The sequence below is a fragment of the Bombus fervidus genome, chromosome 18 (genome assembly GCF_041682495.2).
Source record: "Bombus fervidus isolate BK054 chromosome 18, iyBomFerv1, whole genome shotgun sequence".
NCBI classification, from domain to species: Eukaryota; Metazoa; Arthropoda; class Insecta; order Hymenoptera; family Apidae; genus Bombus; species Bombus fervidus.
In genome coordinates, this window is record NC_091534.1 from 6,347,443 (window position 1) to 6,374,697 (window position 27,255).

The 27,255-nt window shown below is 36.0% G+C and overlaps 1 protein-coding gene across 4 annotated transcripts in view; it reads right to left on the reverse strand.

The window, feature by feature from the left end:
• Positions 1-27,255, reverse strand: part of LOC139996527 (uncharacterized) — a 102,328-nt gene that overhangs the window by 27,698 nt on the left and 47,375 nt on the right. The window contains exon 1 of one of the 4 annotated variants that reach the window (XM_072020882.1): positions 7,678-8,549. The exons of 2 other annotated variants lie outside the window; for them this stretch is intronic. In XM_072020882.1, the coding sequence (XP_071876983.1) occupies positions 7,678-7,812 (135 nt within the window). In that variant the 5' untranslated portion in view covers positions 7,813-8,549. Of the gene's footprint in view, positions 1-7,677; positions 8,569-27,255 lie in introns of those variants that run through there. One more of the 4 variants, XM_072020887.1, reaches the window with a different exon arrangement.

The window sequence follows — 27,255 nt, forward strand, 5'->3', positions numbered from 1 at the left end:
TTCACGTATTTCACGGAAGTATATTTTCGGATTAATTGAAAGTTCAAATTAAAACTCGCTTACAAAATAAGTATAAAGAACGTTTAATAACGCTATAAATATCACTATGACAGCCACTCACCAAGTACAATAATAGAGAAACAACGATAAAGAAAACTGAAAACTGTCAAACCAAATGATCGAGACTGTGTCAAATATTTTTTAACACTTCACTGACCTCTAGCGGTTCAACAGCAGACACACGTCCGACCGGCAGCTCAGGCGCAGATTCTCCCTGGCGCCGGTTCCGTTTCGGTTTAGAATCTCCAATATCATCCTTTTCGTTCATCGCGAACGTTAAGTTTTTCAAATTGGTATAAAACTGTGGCAGCTTACAAAGCAACGCAACTGACGCAACTCAGCAAGGTATCTTAATATTAAATAACAAATTACTGCTCAAATAATGAGAAAAATTGTCAGCGACAAAAGGCCCATTAATAAGCTATCGGTCGGTAAGTATGGGCGACAAAAAGTCGATTAATAGGTTATCGATCGGTAAGCATCGGCGACAAGGAACCGATTAATCGGCTATCGATCGGTAAAGTGTTAACGACAGTTGGTGTCTCTAACAAAATGTTTCCCAGACCAACTGTATGTATGTATATACATGAAAATGTATAAATAACTGTAAAACAATTTCATCGCTACGAGATACGTCGTAAACTATTGAAACAAACGTTTCCTCCAAAGTGTTGCTGTGCGAAATGCCTTTGCAGCAGCAGCAATTAATCGATTGCTTCTAAAAATATTTCAACTTTCTCAGTCAGTCTGTCGGTCGCATGTTCTATTGCTGACCTTGCCACCTGCGGTGTATTCGAAGCAAAAACACCTTTTACCAAACGCAAAACAAAACGGACGAAAATGGAAAGGAGCGTGGGGCAGCTTTTATTTTCCAAAATAACAACTCGATGCAACGGCTTCTGCGTAGGTGGCACTGAAAAACTGACCTCGCAACAGCAGTACGTTCACCTTGCCCTTAAATAAGACTCTGGATTGCCGTGTACCGGTCCATCGAAACTGGCGAGACGGAGAGGAAGAGAGAGAGATATATATATATATATATAGAGAGAGAGAGAGAGAGTAAAAAGAGGAAAAGAAAGGAAGAAAGGGACAGGTGGGCCAAGGGGAAGGATCGCAGGTACATTAAAGAAACAAGTAGCAGCGGAGGAAAGGAGGTCAGCGTGGAATGGCTGGCGAGAAACCGCGCAATCGTATCGTGGCTGAATCAGTGAGGCAAATGTAAAGAAAGTAAATGTAGAAAAGCTAGATAAGACTGTAACGTGCTGTATATTATAAGGAAATTTCTTCCCAACGATTTTCATTCAGCTTACTTTTTTGCCTGTCTGTCCGGGTGGAATTTTTGTTTAAAACGAAGATTCACCTATTTGCCTAGGACAGCTACAGAGCTGAAAGTTGGAAAACACGCTCGTTTTACCACGATAACATCGTGTAATTTCAAGAAATCGATTCTTCCTTGCGGATAATTGTCTGATTGGCCCAGGTGAAGTCTCCGGGTATCTTCTTATCGCACGGCGGGGCTCAATGTACGTTGTCCGATGACAAAAATAAACAACGAGGTGTGTAAATTGGAAAAGTTGAAAAAGATGGTTTTATTTAAAAATAAGTAATAAGAAGAAGAAAACAAGTTTGTTAAAATCAGGTACCGTGAAGTATTTGAACGTCATATACGGGGAAACCTGTATATGTTGAACACGTAATAATCGTATAATCACGGTATCGTATAATAGCATTGTTATTATTATTATTATTATTATTATTATTATTATTATTATTATTATTATTATAGGGTATTACTCAATTGTTGAACTCATATTATTAAAAATAAAAACCTGGCGAGCTCACATTACTTCAGTTGGAAAGTTTTCAGAATTGTAACGCTTTCGAGGACTCCCTGTCTAATTGCATAAATGTTGCATTTACGATTCGAGTCAAATGTTGTTGCATTTGTACGTGGAAATCGTTAAAACATTGCCTTTCTTGCCTTCGTTGGAAATTTCTTCATCCAAAATGTTCATCGAGAAAAGTAGAAGACGCGTTGGTTGCAATGGAGGTTGCGTTGCAAGGTTTTTAATTTTAATATTTTATTTTCCATCGATTATTCGATGATACTTGACTGGAAAAATTATTTTCTTCTTCCTGGTTCGTTTTAAAATAAAAACCATTTTTTTTAATTTTATCAACTAGTTACCTCTTTGAAAAGCGTGTTCCTAAATTGTGTCGCAAAAAGTAACCGATGACGAGTATACTCGTCAAACACAGAGTATGTGTGGCTGTTATAATACAGAATAAATTTTTGATTTGATTGTTTTATGTTTCAATTTTATTACTGCAGTTTACTGCCATTGCTAAATTGCAATTGAAACAACAAATTGTAACTACTCTTTACGGGTGACGAATATACTCGTCAAACACAGAGTATGTGTGGCTGTTATAATACAGAATAAATTTTTGATTTGACTGTTTTATGCTTCAATTTTATTACTGCAGTTTACTGCCATTGCTAAATTGCAATTAAAACAACAAATTGTAACTACTCTTTACGGGTGACGAGTATACTCGTCAAATACAAAGTATGTGTGGCTATTATAATACAGAATAAATTTTTGATTTGACTGTTTTATTACTGCAGTTTACTGCCATTGCTAAATTGCAATTGAAACAACAAATTGTAACTACTTTTTACGGGTGACGAATATACTCGTCAAACACAGAGTATGTGTGGCTGTTATAATACAGAATAAATTTTTGATTTGACTGTTTCATGCTTCAATTTTATTACTGCAGTTTACTGCCATTGCTAAATTGCAATTGAAACAACAAATTGTAACTACTCTTTACGGGTGACGAATATACTCGTCAAACACAGAGTATGTGTGGCTATTATAATACAGAATAAATTTTTGATTTGACTGTTTTATGCTTCAATTTTATTACTGCAGTTTACTGCCATTGCTAAATTGCAATTAAAACAACAAATTGTAACTACTCTTTACGGGTGACGAATATACTCGTCAAACACAGAGTATGTGTGGCTGTTATAATACAGAATAAATTTTTGATTTGACTGTTTTATGCTTCAATTTTATTACTGCAGTTTACTGCCATTGCTAAATTGCAATTAAAACAACAAATTGTAACTACTATTTACGGGTGACGAGTATACTCGTCAAAACACAAAATATTGCCAGTTCTTCGTGACGAGTATACTCGTCAGAACACAAAGTATTGCCAATTCTTCGTGACGATGTATACTCGTCAGAGCACAAAGTATTGCCAGTTCTTCGTGACGAGTATACTCGTTAAAACCGAATAACCGGTTAATTTACATATTTCATTCTCGTCTGCTCGTCTACGATCGCCCAAGCGATTGTTCGTGACGGACAATGGATGGCCACTGGATTTTGATGGACAATATGGACATTGGCCAACAATTTACTAATCGATTCAAAGGCTGATTCTGCGCACAAAATATACAGTGTATAAATTTGTTCCTATGTGTATCGTGGTATATTTTTTCCAGTTCTACGTTCGCTATATATATTCGACTAACCAACCGTAGCGAACACCAAAATAGTAACGTTCGCGAGTGATGCAGCGATATTTGCAAGCCACGAAGATCTTAAAATTGCGTTCTCCTACCTTCAGGATCACCTGAATTTGCTCCAAAAGTAGCTTCTCAAATAGAAAGCTAAAATCAACGAGACTAAGTCGACCGGTGTAAGTTTCTTTTTCAGGAAAGAGCAATGCCATCCCAAACTCTATCAAACGCGTAAAAACCGCATAAAAATACCGGAGCTGTCAACAGTATGATATTCATTGGATTGACAACTAAATGATTTACAATACCACCTAATAAAAAATCCGCAATCACTTATTTACCAACCATAATAGGTCTTCGCGATATGTTGCACGCAATAAAGTCAATTGAAAGGAACAATTAATAGTAAAAAGAGAGAAAATAGATGGAAGATGCGAAAATATGTACTGAAAACTTGTCAGAAAGCGAGGACTATCAGCGAGGAATAAGACAGAAAAGATAACAAGGCCGATATGAATTTATGGCATCGAGCTACAGGGTCCAATATTGTCATCGTACGAAGATCTCAAGCCAAAATACTCCGCAGGATGACGGATGCACCGTGCTATGTATCAAACAAAACGCTGCACGATGACTCTGACATGCAATTCATCAGACGGACAATACGAGAAAGAAGCAACAGCCACTACATCAAACTGGATCTTCGCAGCAATCTTCTCGGTTCTACTGATTCTGAAGAAACAGGGTCCTAGAAGACTAAGAAAACAGTGGCCAGAATGACGCCAGTGACCAGAGTGACGTCAAATGAGTAGACGTTACGACATACAGGGTGAACCAATATCAGAGATTACTGTGTTTTTGATAGTTCGATCGAAAATCGTTTTGTCAGGTATAGCGTAGTTTCAAGAGAGTTTCAACGTGATTATAGCAAATTTGTTGTCAACTCTTTTTTTCTCATCATTTTTAGACAATCAGCTTGAATTTTTTGCAAATAAACCAATCATTTTTTAATAAAACACTTATCTGCTAGAAGATCCCAAGGCGAATTTTCTCTACTTTTTTTTTATTATTTAATTTGTACTTTACAATTTGTCCATGTTGAGGTTATTAGATGTATGTGAATACAAAGCAACGCGTGATAAATTGTAAGGTAGAAAATATATATTTTAAATGCTGAACCATTTCAACTCCAAATTTTTTTTCTCTACTGATCACGACCCTGGTTCACCCTGTGTAAGGAACCTGAGGCACCAAATCAGCCTAAAGAATCTTTTCTTTGGTTCTGATCGCCAATGCAAAGATAGGAAAAAGAAAGTCCACTTTTTGTTGTTACAGTAACAGTTCATGTCAGTTCCGATTAAACGAGGTGAAATGTTGTACGTATCAGAAAATAGAAAAATCCTTCAATTCGTCGATGCAATTATTTTCTCGGAAATTTTCCTCATAGACACGCAAACGTAAACTTTCTCGAGCTTTCAAGATATTACACCGCGCAAGGAAAGTTTCAGACCGTGCATCACGTATAATAATCAGACTTACTTAACTTGTCCATGTAATCTGAGAAAATTAGATTAACCACTACGCTATAAAATTAGCAATCGAACTTGATAATGCTAATCATCAGTAATCACACTTGATGTTGCTCAAAATCCTCTCATTTTACATTCTGTAAAAATAATCATCTTCCCATTAATTTGTTACTATTCCGCCAAGAAGAACGATCGAACGAAAAGATTGGAAATTTCCAGCGAACGTTTCACAGCGAATTCGTAAATCAGCAACAAGACAGCGGATAGTCGGGCTGGCCTTTGCGTTTTTTCCAGCGAGCGCAACGAAAAAGGCAAATGGAGAATCGTGTCTCGTTGTTTCGAAAACATCGACCAGCAACGAGCATGTGCGGCGAATATCAGCCGATGGAAATGGAGAAACTGGCTACGTCGTCGCATCAATGACACACCAACGACACCGTAACACGACGTCCTGGCGAGCAAAAGGAACGTCAGAGAACGCGTGCCTTCTCCTCTATAAATGGTCATGTGTGTCAGAGGCGCGATACTGCGATCTTGCACGCCTGGTTCAAGTGTGAACAGTGAATGATCCAACTGATACGATGATTCCCTTCGCGTTCCAGTCTGTTCACACCTATATGGATAATTCCCTTTGAAGCTTAGAACGATTATCTTCCCTTTGAAGCTTGGAACGATTATCTTCCCTTTTCCTCCACTTGGAAAATTCATTTCAACCTGATTTTATTATTATGTTAGTATGTTATTTTATGCCATTGCGTGATTACGCTGTTACGAGTAATCACGAACGATGGGAATATTCGAGTGAGAGTTTCTACGCAGGTTTAGGTAGCTTCGACGTGATGAAAGAAGAAACGAAACGCGTATGCTCTGGTCCATTCGGACGGTTACTTTCCTTAAGCGAATTACTGCAAGCGAGACTGCCATAAACGTGTTGCAAGCATTTCTGAATTTCACGACTCACTATGCTTACAGATAGCGAAACCGATTAGCCGTTGAAAAGGTGCGTTGAATCGCGTGAACATCGTTTTGAACATATCGGCTTGGCAACTAAGTGATTGCGGATTTTGTCATTAGGTGGCAATGACAAAACCCGCAATCACTTAGTTGCCAAGCCAATGGATAAAAATCGGATCTGTTTACGATTCCAACGCGTTCTTTCGTAGCAACTTCGCGAGATTATTTCATGCGCGAAGACGAGGAGAAATACGAAGCGCGAGAGGAACGGTCGTCGTGTTTCTCCTGTTTCTTCCCCTTCCTTTCTATTGGCTTGGCAACTAAGTGAATGCTACGAAATTAATCATCATCAGAAACGCGCCAAAATCTTCCTAAACGCGCGAGAAACGTAGAAATGCTTAGAGCTGATTCGATAAGTCGTACGTTAAACGAACAGACTGAAACATTGGCTTGGCAACTAAGTGATTGCGGATTTTGCCATTGGCTGGTATCGACAAAATCCGCAATCACTTAGTTGCCAACCCAATACATATGCAGGTACATATACGTATAAATAAATCAGTTAAATATGTGCAAATTGAAATAAATTAAGGAAAAAGCTGCAGACAATAAATAAAGCAGATCCTGTCACTGTTTCGATGCAATTACGATAGTAAATTTTATGTCATAATTATGAAGTCTACAGTGACAGATAAAAAGACAGTTTACGGATTGGCACACTATGAGTGGCAGTAATTTTTATGAAATATTTTTTATGCAGAAAAGAACTGTTTATATCGCTACTTTATGAAAGAGAAACATTTCAGAAACGTGCAAACAATTTCGTATCATTTTGATAACAATCGCGTGATTTGCAACATATTGGGTTGGCAACTAAGTGGTTGCGGATCTTGCCATTACCACCTAATGTCAAAACCCGAAATCACTTAGTTGCCAAGACAGTATTATATTATATTTATTAATTGTATCGTTTGAACGTCGACTATAATTTGATTTTGTAAAATTATCATCTTCTCTCGTACTCTTTAACCGTCAAACTTTCTTCTGTTAGTCATTGTGTAATAATCATGAAACTCTTAAAACTTGTAATTTGTCAAACAACGTTGTAGTAGAAATAGAAACGTAATGTTCCGACCAATCACTAGATCGCTAAATACTAACGTTAGAAACACCGCACCAGTCAAAACGACTAGTCCTGCAATTTTATAAATGTGCCAACCCTCGTTTAGGGATAATGGTCCCAGCTGGATTAATAATACCAAAAATGTACTACATAACATGGAATTGCTTCCATAATGAAGTAATAAATCAATAAATATAAAAATATTCTATTACTACGTATTTTTTAAAGACCAGTCATCAAGTCCTAACTATCGGTAGTTCTACTGTTAACAACACACAAATTTATTACATTTATGTGCCCCGCCCTGTATATGAAACTTTTCATTAAAAATATATATTGACTGAAATAAACAATGCTAGAAAATAATTTGGCCACCAGGTATATGTACCACATCATTGGACATTGTCAGGGAGAAAAGGAGCACTCGTAATAAAAGAGTAACGTTTGTAAAACAATATCGCCAGAGACAGTACCATGTTATTCAGATTGGACTTGATCTCTTGAGCTGCCCAGGACGTTTCCATGTCCATAGAGACTCCGGGAGGTTGCAGTTGTTTCGATCGAATCGACGTATTTCTGCTTTGCTTCTTTCTTTCCTTGCGCTTCATCTTTCATGGCTATTCCTCATAGCTTCCACGAGTAAACATTAACCTTCTTCTTCGCGTCTTTGTCACGTGCTCTTGGCCAGTGATGCACACGATATTTACACCTTACATGGTCCTCACCTTACGCGCTTTGGCGCCTTCCATTTATCATTCACCTTCGAGAATTTATACTCAAAGTGCCAGCTTTCTATTTTATGGCCCATTGTTCGCACCTCTCCGACGCGAGAAGCGATTCAACTTGAAGTTACAAGCTTGCGTCAATCCGATACGATATCACGTGGCGGTGGCTTCAGGGCCGACCTTGCGATCCTCAAGTTCACAGAATCCGCGAAGCGAAACTCGCAAGCCGCAGATTCGACGGAGTAGCCGCGAGTTCGCTGTTTAATTAGCCATTTGATAGCTCGTCATCGATGCTTCAACCTTCCAGATTCAATTAAACTATCGCTGTTAGGAGTTTACGTCAGCGTTCTGCTGACGAGCAATCGATACGGCGTTACGTGGCTGGGTGGAAGGTCGCTCTTATGGATGTCAAGTTCATAGCTCTGGCGACGAAACTTCCGAACTCCCGGCTTCCATGAACACAGGCTACGATTCCCTTATTTGATTAGCGGTTTATCACCTGGTCATCGATACGCGCCACTCTCTTGTTTCTACGCTAAGCGAACGATCTAACGCGTGTCTCGTTATGGAGCAAGTTTCTAACAGTTTAAACTTTGCTCAAGCTTCTGAAGCTTTATTTTTATAAAAGTTGGCGAAAGTGTATTATCTTCGAAAGCTCCTACGCAGCATCCGCGATTTAACAGACGTTGCACGTGCGTTTTTTCGTTCAACAGCCCTCGCACGTTTTGTATTTCAATTCCAATCGCTGCAAGATATTTCGTTCATTTGATGTAATCGTTACGATTAGCATCGTCGTGGATTATGGCTGTCGTTCGTTATTGATTGTTAGATGGGACGTTCATTCGTGGCTCTTGTATTTTGGCCTAGTTGCGGAATGTAGAGCAGAAATCATGGCGCCATAATGTCACGTTAAATATTTAGTAATACGTTCTTGTCAGCTTTCTGCTTCTACGTATTTACCGAGACAGCGTCGAAACGCGTTCTAATTTTCAACCTAAGCCTCCGGACGTAATAAAGAAATTGTCGAAGAAACTTCGTTAACACCTTTTAAACTGTTCGTTGTACGTACAGAAAGCCTTTACGTTGCTTGTCATCTTTCTTCCAGTGCCCTCCGAGACACTGTCAATAGCCACAGCTACTGTCAAACTTCGGGATATTCAGATCCCTGAGAACGTTTCTCTGTATTTAGTCAAATACAATACTCTGAAATCTCAAGCGAAGCATTGATCGAGAAACGAGACGTTCTCGCGTTTATTGACTATGCTAATTTCCTAATTCCAATATCAAGTTTCTGATAAAAAGAGCGTTAATTACGGTATTTTCTTATCGTGCAATTTTCTCAGTTCAAATTTTCTATCTTCTCGAGTCTGTCTGGTTCTAACGTTCGACAGAGGATTTGCCAATTGTCAGTTGTTGAATATTCGGCAATTTATCGTGCAGACATCGTCAGACGTAACGTCCAAATCTTTGCTGTGACTTATCTGCGACTTTCCTGCGTTTCTGCCTTCAGCCACGATTTCTTGCCAAACTGCAGCCATCGAGCAGATCAATCGACGATGAATTATAACCTGGTGATAGAGCTGACACTACGAGGGTTACCATCACAACTGCGTTGTTACCAAGCTCGGTTTGCTTACGCTCCATCGGCGCGCATGTGCGACTTTCCTACCCTTCGATTGTTGATGACAACGTGGTCATCGTGAATCGCCAAATTATCGCTACGTAATTCGCTATCATCAGCGTTGCTATTACAAGGTACGTTATTACGAGATGAGAAAATAACGGGAGAAACGAATTTAGAAATTTACGACTCTTTCAGCTGTTTGATTTTGCTCGATGACCGTTCAGCAGCGTAAACAGGCAAAACGAAGTACATAAATTACTGAAACGCCGATAATCGATCGTGACGTCACTCATCTAATCACAGTTTCAGAAAGAGAATATTTCTCCAGCAATACCTTCGGTATTTTTGGAGTTTTATAGATTTCCAGCTAGCCGCTTTCAGAAAATAAGAATATAATTAATATTTGTTCTTTCTATTTTTCAGATTCCATTATACGGGGTGTCCCAGCTCAATCACCGTACAATTGACAAGGGAGCGATTGCGAGCGAAAAAACAAGCCGAAAGTGTAGAACAGAATTTATTTATTCGACGCTTCGTTTCCGGGAAAATCGAGCTTGTAAATTTGTCGAGTATATACGTAAATCTGGATAATTCCGGGCTAGACAGGGTTGAATATGGTCGACAGAAAGTTATTCTACGTGAAAAAACAAGTGGAAAATGTAGAATAAAGTTTATTCGTTGGACGCTTCGTTTTTGGTGAAACCGAGCCTCTAAATTTGTCGACTATACCTCAGTCTGACTAATTCCGGGCTAGACAATACCGAATGATCGACAGGAAGTTATTCTACGTATAAAAATAAGTAAAAAATGTAGAATAAAGTTTTCCCGTAGGAAGCTTCGTTTCCGAGAAAATGAAATCTCAAAATTGATGGGGTATGCGTGTATCAGGCCAGTTCTTAGTCGAACACGTTCAAACTCTATTTTCTTGTGAACGAAGCTATATAGGAGAAAATTTTATTCCACATTTTTCACTTGTTTTCGCACGTAGTATAATCTTCTGTTAATTATTTTTTCATATCTAGCCGGTGGGTAATTAAAGCTCACGCGCGCCAAACAAATTTTTAGATTCGATTCTATCGGAAACGAAGCACCGTATGAAAAAATTCTATTCTACATTTTCGATTTATTTTTTTATGTAGAATCACTCCCTTGTCGATTGTTCTATAGTTACCAAGACTATACATGGAAGAATTACTAATTTTTTCGTGGAAGTTGAGATTTCTATCCTGTGAATTATGTGCTCAAGCGTAATATTTGCTAAGAAATTTCACGGACTGTTCTTCGTATTGTTAAGCACGCTTGATATTCCATTTTCTGTGAAACAATTCCAGGCAGTAAAGTTCAAGGTTATTTGACCACGAAATGTATTTGCCAAGGTACCAATCGTTAAATGGAAATGACACAGGACTACTAAAACCTTTTATTATAATTTTTATACGCCGCTTTCTTCGCGTCTGCATGGAATGTAAAAATTCGATATACAGGGTGAGTCTTGTAAAACAGAACGTGAAGATATCTTTGTTAATATCGAAGATAGGAAAAAGTGTCAGAGAGGAAAGTTATATCGTTCAAGGAGACACATATGACGATACTAAAACGTCTGTTGATTGACGCTTTTTTCAAGGTCTTTTGGAAATTTCACCGGTGCTTATATATATATATATTTCTATTTAAAAAAGCATCGATCAATTTTTTACCATCGTATTTGTCTCCTCGAGCAACTATAACTTTCCTGTCTGACACTTTTCCCTGTCTTCGATACTAACAGAGATACTTAGCTGTTTTGTTTCACACAACACACCCTGTATATACGTCCGATCAAAGCGAATAAAATTGCTTCTCAACAAATGTCGAATCTTCGTTCGCGGGGAAACACGTTCGAGAAATCCGCCGGAGTCGCGTGTTTCGTCGTTTGTTAACCGAATTATTTAAAACTTCAGCTGCAACTACGTTGAAATTCAAAGTTCAAGGTTGCTGAAGAGATGGATTTATACGATGCCGCGCGCAGATAACACATGCTCCTTGAAAATCCTACAAATTCCATGTTTAAATTTCATTTTTAAACACCTTCGCTCGAATAAAATTTCCTGTAATTCCATCTGGCTTGACGAGATATTTTATACGAGAAGATTGTTATTATTAAAATTATAAAGAAATAAAATTACTATTCGTGAAGTTAAAAGCGCGAAGAACGTTACACGACATAACGTTACGTAAAACATTTTATCTTTCGCCATATTTATCTTCGTTTTATTATTCGACGTTATAGGAAATATTTTCAATAAAGTGGAAAATTCGAAGGATAAAAGAGTGTTTCACGGTCTTATGAAGATCTCTGAGATTTATTTGGCCGCGTTAAAATTCCATCTTCCTTTCGTATTAATATTCGACAAAAAGTTTTCACATCCTTAAATCCTTGTATGGAATTTCTATGGGGTCACGGAAAAATGTAAATTTCCGTGAAAACTACCTAGTGCCATAAGTTTTCCAAACACGAGCAGTAAAATTTATGTGGGAGTAAAATTTATGCAGAAGTAAAATACGGTACGTTTAATTATCGTGGCGTATCATTTTAATGATTTATTGCGCTTAGATGTGCATGCTGATTTGAATATCATTTATTTTCATATTTCATACATATAATACAAGCAGTTGCACGCGTCGGTCGGCATTTAATGTTTGTTAATACGCCACAGTAAATGCTTGGACTATTTTAACCAGTTAGCTGTCTTTGACGAGTATACTCGTCATGAAGAAATTGCAATATTTTGTGTTCTGACGAGTATACTCGCCATGTGTAGAAAAAATAAAACACTCGTTTCATTACAATTTAATTCTATGTTGTAACAGCCACATATGCTCTGTGTTTGACGAGTATACTCGTCATGAAGAAATGGCAATATTTTGTGTTCTGACGAGTATATTCGCCATGTGTAGAAAAAATAAAACACTCGTTCCATTACAATTTAATTCTATGTTGTAACAGCCACATATGCTCTGTGTTTGACGAGTATACTCGTCATGAAGAAATGGAAATATTTTGTGTTCTGACGAGTATACTCGCCATGCGTAGAAAAAATAAAAAACTCGTTTCATTACAATTTAATTCTATGTTGTAACAGCCACGTATACTCTGTGTTTGACGAGTATACTCGTCATCGCTTACTTTTTCCGATATTCACCATTTTAGTTACATTTAATCAATTATTGCAGTTTTATCAAAATTGTGGTTGAGCGTTATTATGATGCGAAACTGAAGGGAAAATGTATAGTAATTGACAAATATATATCTCGATTGGAAAAGAAGATTTGTATGGATTATGAGAGTTATAACGTAGGGGAAAGCTTTTCTTTCGACAAATACTGTTTTCGACTGTAACAAATAACGGTCTCTCTAAAGCAAAACTTTCCTCGTATTATCATCATTTGTCTTGTAAATTCAAACAGCCAAACTTGATCAGAATTGCCAGTACATTGCGAGACTTTATAAGTCTTATGACATATAGCGTCATTAGGTTAAAAGTAATGAGTATTTCCGAACAGAAAGTGTCCGATCTACGCCCATTTGTTGTTGAAATGTCAGACATTTTTCGTCCACAGAACAGAAGAGAATTACGTTGATGACGACAAGAAATATCATATTTATTTCCGGATTTAAATGGCAATATTCGAACATTTCAATTTGAAGGTGGAAAAATGTAAAGAATACGTGTAGGATGTAACGATACACGAAATATCCAAAGTAGGCTCGATATAGAGTTCCATATAATATTTAAGAGATGTAACAAATCTTCGATTTTTTAAATATTGTGTTTATAAAAGTATGGAATAGCGGGAAGATCGACGAAACTGTCGGAATTATGAAACAATTATTATTATAATAAATAAAAATTAAACAGTAAGATGGATAAATGCATATTAACTAAGAAAGAACTAGGGGATAATAGGCAAATAATACTAATAGTATTAACGATATAGCAGCAATAACAGTACTATCAATAATAGTAGCAATGAGATGTAATAATTAAAAAATCGATATAATCAGCCGAAGGGAATGAATTTGCAATCTTATAAAGGTTTTCGACTCATAGAGATTCGAGTTATCGAAGTTCGACCGCATTGCAATTACGGATTTTCGGAATATTTGTTCATTTACATGTATATTTTATGCTTATTACTCATTTACTCATATACTTTCATACTTATTCATATACTCATATACTTTCATACTTATTCATTTACTTATACACTTACTTACTTATTCATTTACTTATATGCTTATATGCTTTTTCATTTACTTATATACTTACATACTTATATTGTTATTCATTTACTTTTATACTTTCATACTTATTCATTTACTTATATACTTCCATACTTATTCATTTACTGTTATACTTCTATACTTATTCATTTACCTACATACTTATATTGTTATTCATTTACTTTTATACTTTCATACTTATTCATTTACTTATATACTTCCATACTTATTCATTTACCTACATACTTATATTGTTATTCATTTACTGTTATACTTCTATGCTTATTCATTTACCTACATACTTATATTGTTATTCATTTACTTGTATACTTAACACTTATTCATTTACTTATATGCTTATGTACTTATTCATTTACTTACATACTTATATTGTTATTCATTTATTTATATACTTACATACTTACATACTTTCTATACTTCCATACTTATTCATTTACTTATATACTTCCATACTTATTCATTTACTTACATACTTATATTGTTATTCATTTACTTGTATACTTAAGACTTATTCATTTATTTATATGCTTATGTACTTATTCCTTTACTTATACATTTACATACTTATATTGTTATTCATTTATTTATATACTTACATACTTACATACTTTCTATACTTCCATACTTATTCATTTACTTACATACTGGCATGCTTATTCATTTACTTATATACTTTCACAGTTATCATTTACTTACATACTTATATTGTTATTCATTTACTTTTATACTTTCATACTTATTCATTTACTTATATACTTCCATACTTATTCATTTACTTACATACTTATATTGTTGTTCATTTACTTTTATACTTCTATACTTTTATTGTTATTCATTTACTTATATACTTAATATTTATTCCTTTACTTATACACTTACCTATACTTGTTCATTTCTTATTCATGACATATTCTTGTTCATTTGCAATTCAATATCTCAACCGAAAGAAAGCCGTAAGTAGATGCTTACTCTCGCCAAATCAAAATTCCATTCTTCTCTAACAAATGTACGAATGATGGAATCGAGGCTCTGGCACCGCGTGCACATTACATCGATCGCCAACGTATCTTGTTCATTAAAGCTTTCGATTTGCGAGTAGTGGAATACTTCCGTGACCCAGTCCGGCTCAATTTCCACGGAGCACGCTTTTATTCCCAGCGATATGCAGTTTGCGAATGAACAGGGAATCCGTGGTATCCCCCGATCCCTGGCGCGTACAAATTCCAACTTGGTCGAGTGCAGAGTTCAAGGTTCCTCGAGAGCATCGTCGCTCGTGCGAGATGATTGGTTTTCGCTCTGTCGACCGTCCTAACGATTCCGTAGAGCTTCGCCTTCTCGCCGATCTCTGCGTCTCTCTGCACATGAATTTCTGCATTTCCTACATACGCAAACCTTCAACTATACAGGAAAGTTACTTTCCCAATTTTTCCTCAAACGACCTACCGAATGATCGATTCGACTAGCGGCCACTCGAATTGCTTGTGGGAATCGCCGCGGCTGCGCCGCAAACGACTCGAAGCGATGGAAAATTTAGAAACGCCACGAGGCTGTTGTAATTTGTCTGCTAAATAGATCCTTTGGTCCTGCAGAAAATACCTCCATCCTTTCTCTATCGTACCGCGTGATAGATTTTGTCCTTCGTACTCTTCTTTTTATTATTTAATTTGTCCAGCTGGACACTTCGTACGTACATACATTAGACAGGCGCTGAGAGTCAGATTTTTGCGAGAAAATTAGTTAAACCCGGTTGTACGGAGTTTAGAGACGATCGTACAAACGATACAACAATGTAGTGACAACAGCGCAATTGCGATACAACGATACAAGCAAATAATTGAATTCTGACTAAAAAAAAACAACGATCCTAAATTCTATCTAGAAACGACTATAATGGCAATGTGAACATTTTTCAAAGAAGTAAATTTCCTGCGGAGAATACGAAACGTGAGCAAGGCAAATAGCAGGAGTTTCGATTCTGCCTTTCTGCGTCAGAGAAGAAATTCGAAACAGTAGAAATTTGCATGTCAGAAATTATTTGATCGTGAATTTTGTAATATTTGTTTAAGCAGCAATATCTCAACTTTACAAACATTGACATTGACTACTTCTTTCACCCAGTTACACACAGATACACTGGTGAATAATTTTACGTCCATGCGTTACGTAAAACATCCTGAAATTCCATTAGCGCTGCAATTAACAAAGTAAAGACGTATCAGCGTATATATTGGGTTGGCAATTAAGCGATTGCGTCACTTACATCTAAGTCATAATATAATTGCAATATGCAATATAATATAAGAATGTTGTTTCCTTCTAAAACGAAAGAAACTTTCCAGACAATCTAATATCGAATAATTAGAAAAAAGAAAAAAACTAATTACAATTTCAAGTAAAATATATAAATGGAATTCTACTGTGATACAAATTATCACAGCGAGTCTCGTTCTTCAAACGCTAGGGAGACGAGTCATGAGACCATGTTGACCCATGAACGAGTCAGCAAAAATTATCTTCGTTAATAAATATAATTATTTATGAGATAAGTAGAATTTTCTAGATTTTATTTCAATTGATAGAATCGCACAAGACTGGTATTAATTACATAAAACTAATATTAGTACAATTTTACAAAGCACAACTCACTTGGCATTGGCATCAGTATGCTCGTAATAGAACAAATTTTACTTTCATCTCAAAATTAGAGTGAAATTTATTATAATATACCACCTACTGTCTGTCGATATTATTAATCAATAAATTATTCTACAAATCCCAAGTTATTTTTCAATAATGGTCGTTAGGGTGTAGAAACAGTGCATTGGGTTGGCAACTATGTGATTGCGGGGTTTGTCATTACCACCTGATGACAAAACCCAATAGTTGAGAGAAACGTCAGTTGCAAAGGCTGTTTGGTCGCATTAAAATAAAGTCCTATGGTCCTGTGGTGAGACAAACCAGGTTTCTAATTTCCAGAATCGTTTGCAAAATTTGGAATACAATAAAAATACTCAAAATTAATACTAAAATTAATAACAAAAATCTCAAAATTATACGACTGAAATTTATTATAATAGACCACCTACTGTCTGTCGATATTATTAATCAATAAATTATTCTACAAATTCCAAGTTATTTTTCAATAATGGTCGTTAGGGTGTAGAAACAGTGTATTGGGTTGGCAACTAAGTGATTGCGGGTTTCCTCATTACCACCTAATGAGAAAACCCGCAATCACTTAGTTGCCAACCCAATAGTTGAGAGAAACGTCAGTTGCAAATGCTGTTTGGTCGCATTAAAATAAAATTCTATGGTCCTGTGGTGAAGCAAACCAGGTTTCTAATTTCCAGAATCGTTTGCAAAATTTGGAATACGATAAAAATACTCAAAATTAATACTAAAATTGATAACAAAAATCTCAAAATTATACGACTGAAATTTATTATAATAGACCACCTACTGTCTGTCGATATTATTAATCAATAAATTATTCTACAAATTCCATGTTATTTTTCAATAATGGTCGTTAGGGTGTAGGAAACAGTGCATTGGGTTGGCAAACAAGTGATTGCGGGTTTTGCCATTAGGTGACAATGACAACATTTATTATTAATTTTTATTATTAATACTACTATTATTTTTAGTATTAATTTTGAGTATTTTTATCGTAATCTAAATTTTTGCGAATAATTCTGAAAATTAGGAACCTGGTTTGTTTCACCACAGGACCACAGCATTTTATTTTAATGCGACCAAACAGTCTTTGCAACTAACGTTTCTCCCAACTATTGGGTTGGCAACTAAGTGATTGCTGGTTTCCTCATTACCACCTAATGAGAAAACCCGCAATCACTTAGTTGCCAACTCAATAAACCACAATAAATTCATTCATTGAAGTAATCCTTTTTTCGAGCATTGAACGTTGATTGCGTGCTCATGCAATGACATTGAGAAATGGACAGAAAGCCAGATCGATCAGCTTGACTTGCGAGAGATTCGCATAAAGTTGAAGTTGATATCCGAGTGGAGTGAAAACTGACATAAGCAAAGATATGGAAAAATCATCTGTAAATATCTTTTCCGGTGTATGATATTCTAAAACGTTTGATATATTGCGTGTCATTAAATCTGTCTCGAAATCAATCAGTTTATACATTTGATTTGTCTCGTGCCATAAATTCTCTAGTTTCAGTACGACAGATATTATTATTTATTTATTAATTACATTATTAGTATTAATTATTAGTATTAGAACGAACGAAGCTTTCTTATCAATCAAACAAGTGGATTCTTATCAGCGAAGAGGAATTGTTCTATGTTTCTGCACGACGAAAATCAAATGTTCTCTTCCGTTTCAGTGTCAAAGTAATTTCCGACCAATTTAAACCTTGTCATCTTGACCGTTCAAATAAAAGAACAGCAACGTTTCCGAGCGCATCGCGTTTGATCCGACACATTCTTTCAATTAAAGTCCACTTTCGCCAAGTTCATAGCACAGAACTAATTCCAGCTTCTCGTCGGCTCTTTCAACCGCCTTACGCACGCAACGGATTCGCGGTATCCGCCCCGTCTCACTAAATCGAATACTTGGCAATCAAAGCTAATTAATTTGCTCGTTAACATCGGCACCGATCGCACGCGCCACTCTCCTCGAAGCAGCGCACGTAAAAAGTTGAAACGATCGTTCCGTTTACTCGAAATTATTGGGTTGGCAACTAAGTGATTGCGGGTTTTGTCGCATCAGTGACACACCAACGACGACACCGCGACACGACGTCCTGGCGAGCAAAAGGAACGTCAGAGAACGCGTGCCTTCTCCTCTATAAATGGTCATGTGTGTCAGAGGCGCGATACTGCGATCTTGCACGCCTGGTTCAAGTGTGAACAGTGAATGATCCAACTGATACGATGATTCCCTTCGCGTTCCAGTCTGTTCACACCTATATGGATAATTCCCTTTGAAGCTTAGAACGATTATCTTCCCTTTGAAGCTTGGAACGATTATCTTCCCTTTTCCTCCACTTGGAAAATTCATTCCAACCTGATTTTATTATTATGTTGGTATGTTATTTTATGCCATTGCGTGATTACGCTGTTACGAGTAATCACGAACGATGGGAATATTCGAGTGAGAGTTTCTACGCAGGTTTAGGTAGCTTCGACGTGATGAAAGAAGAAACGAAACGCGTATGCTCTGGTCCGTTCGGACGGTTACTTTCCTTAAGCGAATTACTGCAAGCGAGACTGCCATAAATGTGTTGCAAGCATTTCTGAATTTCACGACTCACTATGCTTACAGATAGCGAAACCGATTAGCCGTTGAAAAGGTGCGTTGAATCGCGTGAACATCGTTTTGAACATATCGGCTTGGCAACTAAGTGATTGCGGATTTTGTCATTAGGTGGCAATGACAAAACCCGCAATCACTTAGTTGCCAAGCCAATGGATAAAAATCGCATCTGTTTACGATTCCAACGCGTTCTTTCGTAGCAACTTCGCGAGATTATTTCATGCGCGAAGACGAGGAGAAATACGAAGCGCGAGAGGAACGGTCGTCGTGTTTCTCCTGTTTCTTCCCCTTCCTTTCTATTGGCTTGGCAACTAAGTGAATGCTACGAAATCAATCATCATCAGAATCGCGCCAAAATCTTCCTAAACGCGCGAGAAACGTAGAAATGCTTAGAGCTGATTCGATAAGTCGTACGTTAAACGAACAGACTGAAACATTGGCTTGGCAACTAAGTGATTGCGGATTTTGCCATTGGCTGGTATCGACAAAATCCGCAATCACTTAGTTGCCAACCCAATACATATGCAGGTACATTTACGTATAAATAAATCAGTTAAATATGTGCAAATTGAAATAAATTAAGGAAAAAGCTGCAGACAATAAATAAAGCAGATCCTGTCACTGTTTCGATGCAATTACGATAGTAAATTTTATGTCATAATTATGAAGTCTACAGTGACAGATAAAAAGACAGTTTACGGATTGGCACACTATGAGTGGCAGTAATTTTTATGAAATATTTTTTATACAGAAAAGAACTGTTTATATCGCTACTTTATAAAAGAGAAACATTTCAGAAACGTGCAAACAATTTCGTATCATTTTGATAACAATCGTGTGATTTGCAACATATTGGGTTGGCAACTAAGTGGTTGCGGATCTTGCCATTACCACCTAATGTCAAAACCCGCAATCACTTAGTTGCCAAGACAATATTATCGCTTTCCACTTGTGCCACGATTTCGTAAGAAAAGTCTCGAGCTTTTCTTTTTCTCGTACTACGACTGTTCCAATATGAAAGACATCCAAATAGAAAATTTCAGCATACCCTGTACATTTGTTCATGCGTACGCGTGTGTGTACGTGTTAATGAATTGACGCGCGGATCGATTAAGATGAAAGATAACTGCAGTTTAACCTGCAAACTGCTGCCATATAAATAGACCGCGACTAATACGCTTCTAACTCGCTCGTGATTTTCCTTTTTATCCAATTCCGCTGCTAACGTCGATAATCGAATCTTCTGCGTGAACAGATGTGCGATCATTAACGAGATGCGATCATCTGGAAACGGTGAGCGCAGCGTCTCGCTGAAAATAATTTACTTTGTCGGACGTGCCACGTACGTCCCAATCCGTGCGCGATCCATCAATTATGATTGGCGGTGGAAAACGGATTTCCATTGGAAACTTTGTCCATATTTAAAATTTCTAGTTAAATATGCAACAACAATTCGTTACGCAGCAACCACATTTTTACATTAATTCTACTCTTACTCCAATTGTAAATGAAAAAGTCGAAAGCGGTGTAAAGGGAGGAACGAAAGATTATTAAGAAAAAAAAAGAAAAAAGAAAAAACGAAGTGGTTTAAAGCAGTGCAAGTAGAGAGATTATTATGCAAGAGAAGATAAACTGCAAAAAGGAAACTCTATTTTAACGTTGGTCGAACAAAAAATTGAATAAAATTGTCCGGGATTTTTCAGTTGCGTTTATTGTTAGTAAATAAAGTTAAGGATGATTAATTGGCCAGAAATTATTACACCGATGTGTCCGAACGATGTTACATGAACACATCGTCGCTACGACAAATTGTTTCCTTTATGACATTGTTTAATTACGTTGCCAACGACGCGGCGAGTCATGCACTTTCTGCCGCTGTGAAACGTTTCAGTGACACGCGACCGGCTCGCTTCCAGGAAAAAAATTTATTAACACTAGAACTACGAATTTTGTTAACACGAAGCTATTTCTACCAAAATTAGTCAAAATCACTGGTCTTTAAAAAATACGTAATAGTAGAATATTTTTATATTTATTGATTTATCACTTTCTTATAGAAGCAATTCCATGTTATGTGCTACATTTTTGCTATTTTCAATCCATCTGCGACCATAATCCCTAAACGAGGGTTGGTACATTTATAAAATTGCAGGACCAGTCGTTTTAACTGGTTTGGTATTTCTAGCGTCAGCATCTAGCGATCCAGCGATCGATCGGGAATTTTCCTGATAACTGATATCGTCATATGGAATGATACGCGGTGAAAATTTGAAAAACGCGTGACAAGTTGTAGAAAACGAGAAAGCTGGTTAATTGGGCTTCGATAAACAGAGTGCAGGACTCCTGCACACTTTGACAAGTACCAGTCATGTTCACTGCTATTGGTATAAGTAGCCTTGATAGAAAATTATTTTCAGTTTGAATGCATAAAAACAAAATAAAATTCATTGTATTATTCTTTTAGTTATCGGTGGGAAAGTCATTGCATCATTGTGGAACAAAATATAACATGAAGTAGGAATTTTAAAATGAGATTGTAAAACCAATCAAATTGATTAGTGTGGTAGTTCTAGTGTTAAGACTAAGCTTACCGGGCTCGGTTCCAAAATTTAATTTAAGATTGCACACTCATTTTTATCCCTTTCGTTCGCCTAACTTTACGTAAATTTTTATATCAGGGAAAATCGAGGAATTGAAACACTTTGACTGCCACGTGGAAATCGCATGTTTCGCTCGGGGCGCCATAGTGTTTTAACACAGCGCACCGTTAAATGCAACATTTGTTTGTCTAATAAAAATGTTTAATTGCTCGATGGAGCACTTTTTATTTCAAAGTATCTAACTGTCAATTTTCATTCAATTTTGACAATTGTAAGAAGTTTTACAATTGTAAAAAGTTACGTAACAAAATTATTAATCAGATTACTAAATTATTGACCAGATGATAGAATAATTTACGTAAAATTAGACGAACCAAAAAAGTAACGATGAATGTACTGTTTTTAATTAAAGTTTTACTATTTCAATTTAATTTTAAATTTAATTTTGGAACTGGTCATTTGACCTGATCTGGTAATTTTTAATGATGGAAGTCGTCATTTACGCTTCATAGGCTCAGCTCATTATTGTAATCGTTATTGTTAATAAATAAAATTATTAAATTAAATTATTAAAATTATTAAAATTATTAAATTAAAATTATTAAAATTATTAAATTAAAATTATTAAAATTATTAAATTAAAATTATTAAAATTATTAAATGTCGTCGTTATTGTAATTTTAATTACGATATAATTATATTTTCTAATTATAATTACGACCGATGATATTGGGTTGGCAACTAAGTGATTGCGGATTTTGTCATTACCATCCAATGACAAAATCCGCAATCACTTAGTTGCCAACCCAATAATTATTGCCTCCGCTAGAAACAGCTCATATCGTTATATTTCTATGGCTTGACGAAAGAAGTGGTCAATGCCAATGTTTATAAAGTTGAGATATTGCTACTTAAATATTCCAAAATTCACGATCAAATAATTTCTGACATACAAATTTCTGCTGTTTCGAATTTCTTCTCTGACGCAGAAAGGCAGAATCGAAACTCATGCTATTTGCTATTTTCCTCGCGTTTGCTATCTCGTAGGAAGCTTATTTGGCGAAAAATTGTTACACATACGAATGCCATTACAGTTGCTTCTACATAGAATTTCTTGTCCTTTATACAGAATTCAATTGTTTCATACAATTCTATTGTTATTATTAAATTATTCTATTGTCCGCACAATTGCATTTTTCTTTCGTTTTGCAAATATTGTTCGCAGAATTATTCAAAGAATAACACGATTAACCAGTTAGATACTTTTGACGAGTATACTCGTCATGCGTAAAAAGCACTTGCAAGTAGTAACAACTCGCTCTTTAAATTGCAACTTGGTAATTGCAGCAATAAAACTGAAAAATGCTATTTTCTATGCAACCATCAACTCGAGATTGCTTGCCTACTTCGAATGACAAAAGTCTCCGTAAACGAGCCACTTTGCTCGATCGCGTCCGATAATCGCGTTCGATAAAATCCCACCCTTACGCAGCTGCAGCACGAGCTAAGTCTCGTGTGGCGGCAGCACGAAGCTCGTTCCTTCGACTGCGAATCCTCCTTTGCTCGGTAACGTGCAACGAAATTACATTCTACGCTGTCCTTTCGTACGCGAGCCTTCACTTTGCTCCGTAAACACGTTAGCCTCGACTAGCGTGCGCGATGAAGACAATCGATAAAGTTGACCCGTGTCATCGTTGCAACGATACGATGCAGTTAACCCCTTGGCACACAAACACGTCTGACAGACGTCGTTCCCTGAGTATGTCAGTTCGCACGTTGACGTCCGCCAGACGCCAACAATTCCACACAATTCCATGTGCAGCTAAATTAAATGGTGTTTTTAGCTCGCATCGAGTCCCATCCCATTTGCACGTCCAGGGTTAACGAACCGTCCAATGTCTGTTGATATTGGGTTAACGTAAGACTTCGGTTCTTGCAGATGTAATTTTCTGTATTTTAAATGCAAACGCACTGGGATGCTGAAAGTATCTGGACACGTAGAAAATTCTTTCCTTTTTTTACCATAGGCGATATATTTTAATCGTTTGAGTCCCAAGCAGCGCTTCAGATTTTGTGTGGAACAGTCCCAGTACGTTTGAACTGACTGACGGTGTTCTGTATCTCATTGTTACCTTCTGAATAATTTTTATTCAACAAAATTTGAAATGTTTATAAACTAATAGATGTATTTCATTAAATAAGTACGTTGCAGTATCTGAGTAGGGTAGTTTAGGGTAGTTTGTTCAGTTTCGTTGCTTTTCTTATGAAAAGTTTGCCACGAGGTCACAGGAAATTTCATTCGATTGCAAGGAAAATGGAATAACACGAATTGAATAAAAAATGCAATGATATAAGTGGATGGAATATTAAATATTCGATGGAATAAATTTAATAATGAAATGATTAAAGAAATAGGTTTTTAATGGGTGAACAGATAGTTCGAGATTAACCTTCGATATCCTTTGCCTTGTTACGAACTATTCTCGTTATCAAAATTACCATAATGCCGAACACTGTAATTACAAGAAAGAGTTATTAAATTACTAAACGCTCTTATCACCATAATTCTCGACGCCTCGCTCCATAAAGTTAAGAAAGCGATAAATCAAATCACTGGAGAGGAGAACTTAAGTTTCCATTACACTTATACCGAGCACTTAGGTACTGGATAACCTGTCATAAAACAGCAAAACATCACGAAACGTCGGCTTTTACGAGTTTCATAAGAAGCTTCAAACTTTTAGCCGCTAGCAATAGAAGCGCAGGTATAACTTTTACGCTGCTATTAAACCGAAATCGTTATTCTTCGTTTTACCAGCAACGTAACTGATTACGCGATCGCGTAAACCGCATCAGAATGATCGTCCTTTCAGTTTGAAACTTTGTTTACACTGGTCAAGTTTCTTGAATTGAAAAGCGACTGGAATTCAGCAACGTGAAAACTTTTTGTTTTGTTTTTATTCTATTTGACTTGAAATATCGTTCAAGTTTTAAATAAAGTTGAGATTCTCACGATTTCTTTTAATTTGCACTTTCTCTATGATACAATTTATATACATAAACATAAAAAGTGTGAAGTAATACGTGCTTCAAGTATTATTGCTGATATTGCAGTATGTTGCTACTTGAAGTCAAGTTTTCCAAGTTTTTGAATGAGTCCGTTATCTGAATTGAAGCAATTTAGATCCTACTAACTTGAAACCTCTTTGGTGTTATTCTATTTGACTTGAAATATCTTTCCAGTTTTAAAGGAAGGGAGACTCTCATAATTTCTACAAATTTTTACTTTCTCTATGATGCAATTTATATATAAACATAAAAAGTGTGAAGTAATATGTGCTTCAAGTATTATTGCTGATATTTCAGTATGTTGCTACTTGAGGTCAAGTTTTCCAAGTTATTTTATTCAATTAAAGCAACTTGGATTCGAGTTGCTTAACTTGCATGCAAACTTTGTACTCGTACAGATGAACTTAAATTCGAACAAGCTTCAAGTCTTCTTTAAATGAGTCCTTTGTCTGAATTGAAGCAATTTAGATCCTACTAACTTGAAACCTCTTTGGTGTTATTCTATTTGACTTGAAATATCGTTCAAGTTTTAAATAAAGTTGAGATTCTCACGATTTCTTTTAATTTGTACTTTCTCTATGATACAATTTATATACATAAACATAAAAAGTGTGAAGTAATACGTGCTTCAAGTATTATTGCTGATATTGCAGTATGTTGCTACTTGAAGTCAAGTTTTCCAAGTTTTTGAATGAGTCCTTTATCTGAATTGAAGCAATTTAGATCCTACTAACTTGAAACCTCTTTGGTGTTATTCTATTTGACTTGAAATATCTTTCCAGTTTTAAAGGAAGGGAGACTCTCATAATTTTTACAAATTTTTACTTTCCCTATGATGCAATTTATACATAAACATAAAAAGTGTGAAGTAATATGTGCTTCAAGTATTATTGCTGATATTTCAGTATGTTGCTACTTGAGGTCAAGTTTTCCAAGTTATTTTATTCAATTAAAGCAACTTGGATTCGAGTTGCTTAACTTGCATGCAAACTTTGTCCTCGTACAGATGAACTTAAATTTGAACAAGATTCAAGTCTTCTTTAAATGAGTCTTTTGTCTGAATTGAAGCAATTTAGATCCTACTAACTTGAAACTTCTTTGGTGTGTTATCCTATTTGATTTGAAATATCGTTCAAGTTTTAAAGGAAGTTGAGATTCTCACAATTTCTTCAAATTTTTACTTTCCCCATGATGCAATTTATACATAAACATAAAAAGTGTGAAGTAATATGTGCTTCAAGTATTATTGCTGATATTTCAGTATGTTGCTACTTGAGGTCAAGTTTTCCAAGTTATTTTATTCAATTAAAGCAACTTGGATTCGAGTTGCTTAACTTGCATGCAAATTTTGTACTCGTACAGATGAACTTAAATTCGAACAAGCTTCAAGTCTTCTTTAAATGAGTCCTTTGTCTGAATTGAAGCAATTTAGATCCTACTAACTTGAAACCTCTTTGGTGTGTTATTCTATTTGACTTGAAATATTTTTCCAGTTTTAAAGGAAGGGAGACTCTCATAATTTCTACAAATTTTTACTTTCCCTATGATGCAATTTATACATAAACATAAAAAGTGTGAAGTAATATGTGCTTCAAGTATCATCGCTGATATTTCAGTATGTTGCTACTTGAAGCCAAGTTTTCCAAATTCTTTTATTCAATTAAAGCAACTTGGATTCGAGTTGCTTAACTTGCATGCAAACTTTGTCCTCGTACAGATGAACTTAAATTCGAACAAGCTTCAAGTCTTCTTTAAATGAGTCCTTTGTCTGAATTGAAGCAATTTAGATCCTACTAACTTGAAGCCTCTTTGGTGTGTTATCCTATTTGACTTGAAATATCGTTCAAGTTTTAAATAAAGTTGAGATTCTCACAATTTCTTCAAATTTTTACTTTCCCCATGATACAATTTATACATAAACATAAAAAGTGTGAAGTAATATATGTTTCAAGTATCATCGCTGATATTTCAGTATGTTGCTACTTGAAATCAAGTCTTCCAAGTTCTTAGTCAATTAACTTGCATGCGAACTTTGTACTCGCATAGATGAACTCAAGCAACTTGAATTCGAACAGACACGAAGTCTCGTTTGAATTAGCCAAGTTACCTGAATTGAAGCAATTTAAATTCAAGTAACTTGAAACCTCTTTATCAGCATGAAGTAGTCATTCGAAATATCTTCTCATATTTCTTTTTTCATTTGTATTAACCAAGTCACTAGACTTGGAGTGCTACTTTACTTTAATATGAATTTTTTATATTTTACTTTAACTCTGCGAAGGTCGCGGTCGTAAAAATTCCTTCGAAGATTGCGGTGTATCCGAGAGATACAGCAACGTAAAATCTACGTCGCAGTGTTTATTTTTACGAAAGCACTGTATAAATATTAGAAAAGTCTTCGATTGTATTAAAATTAATATCAAATATATTGCACATAATTACTAATATTACCAACATT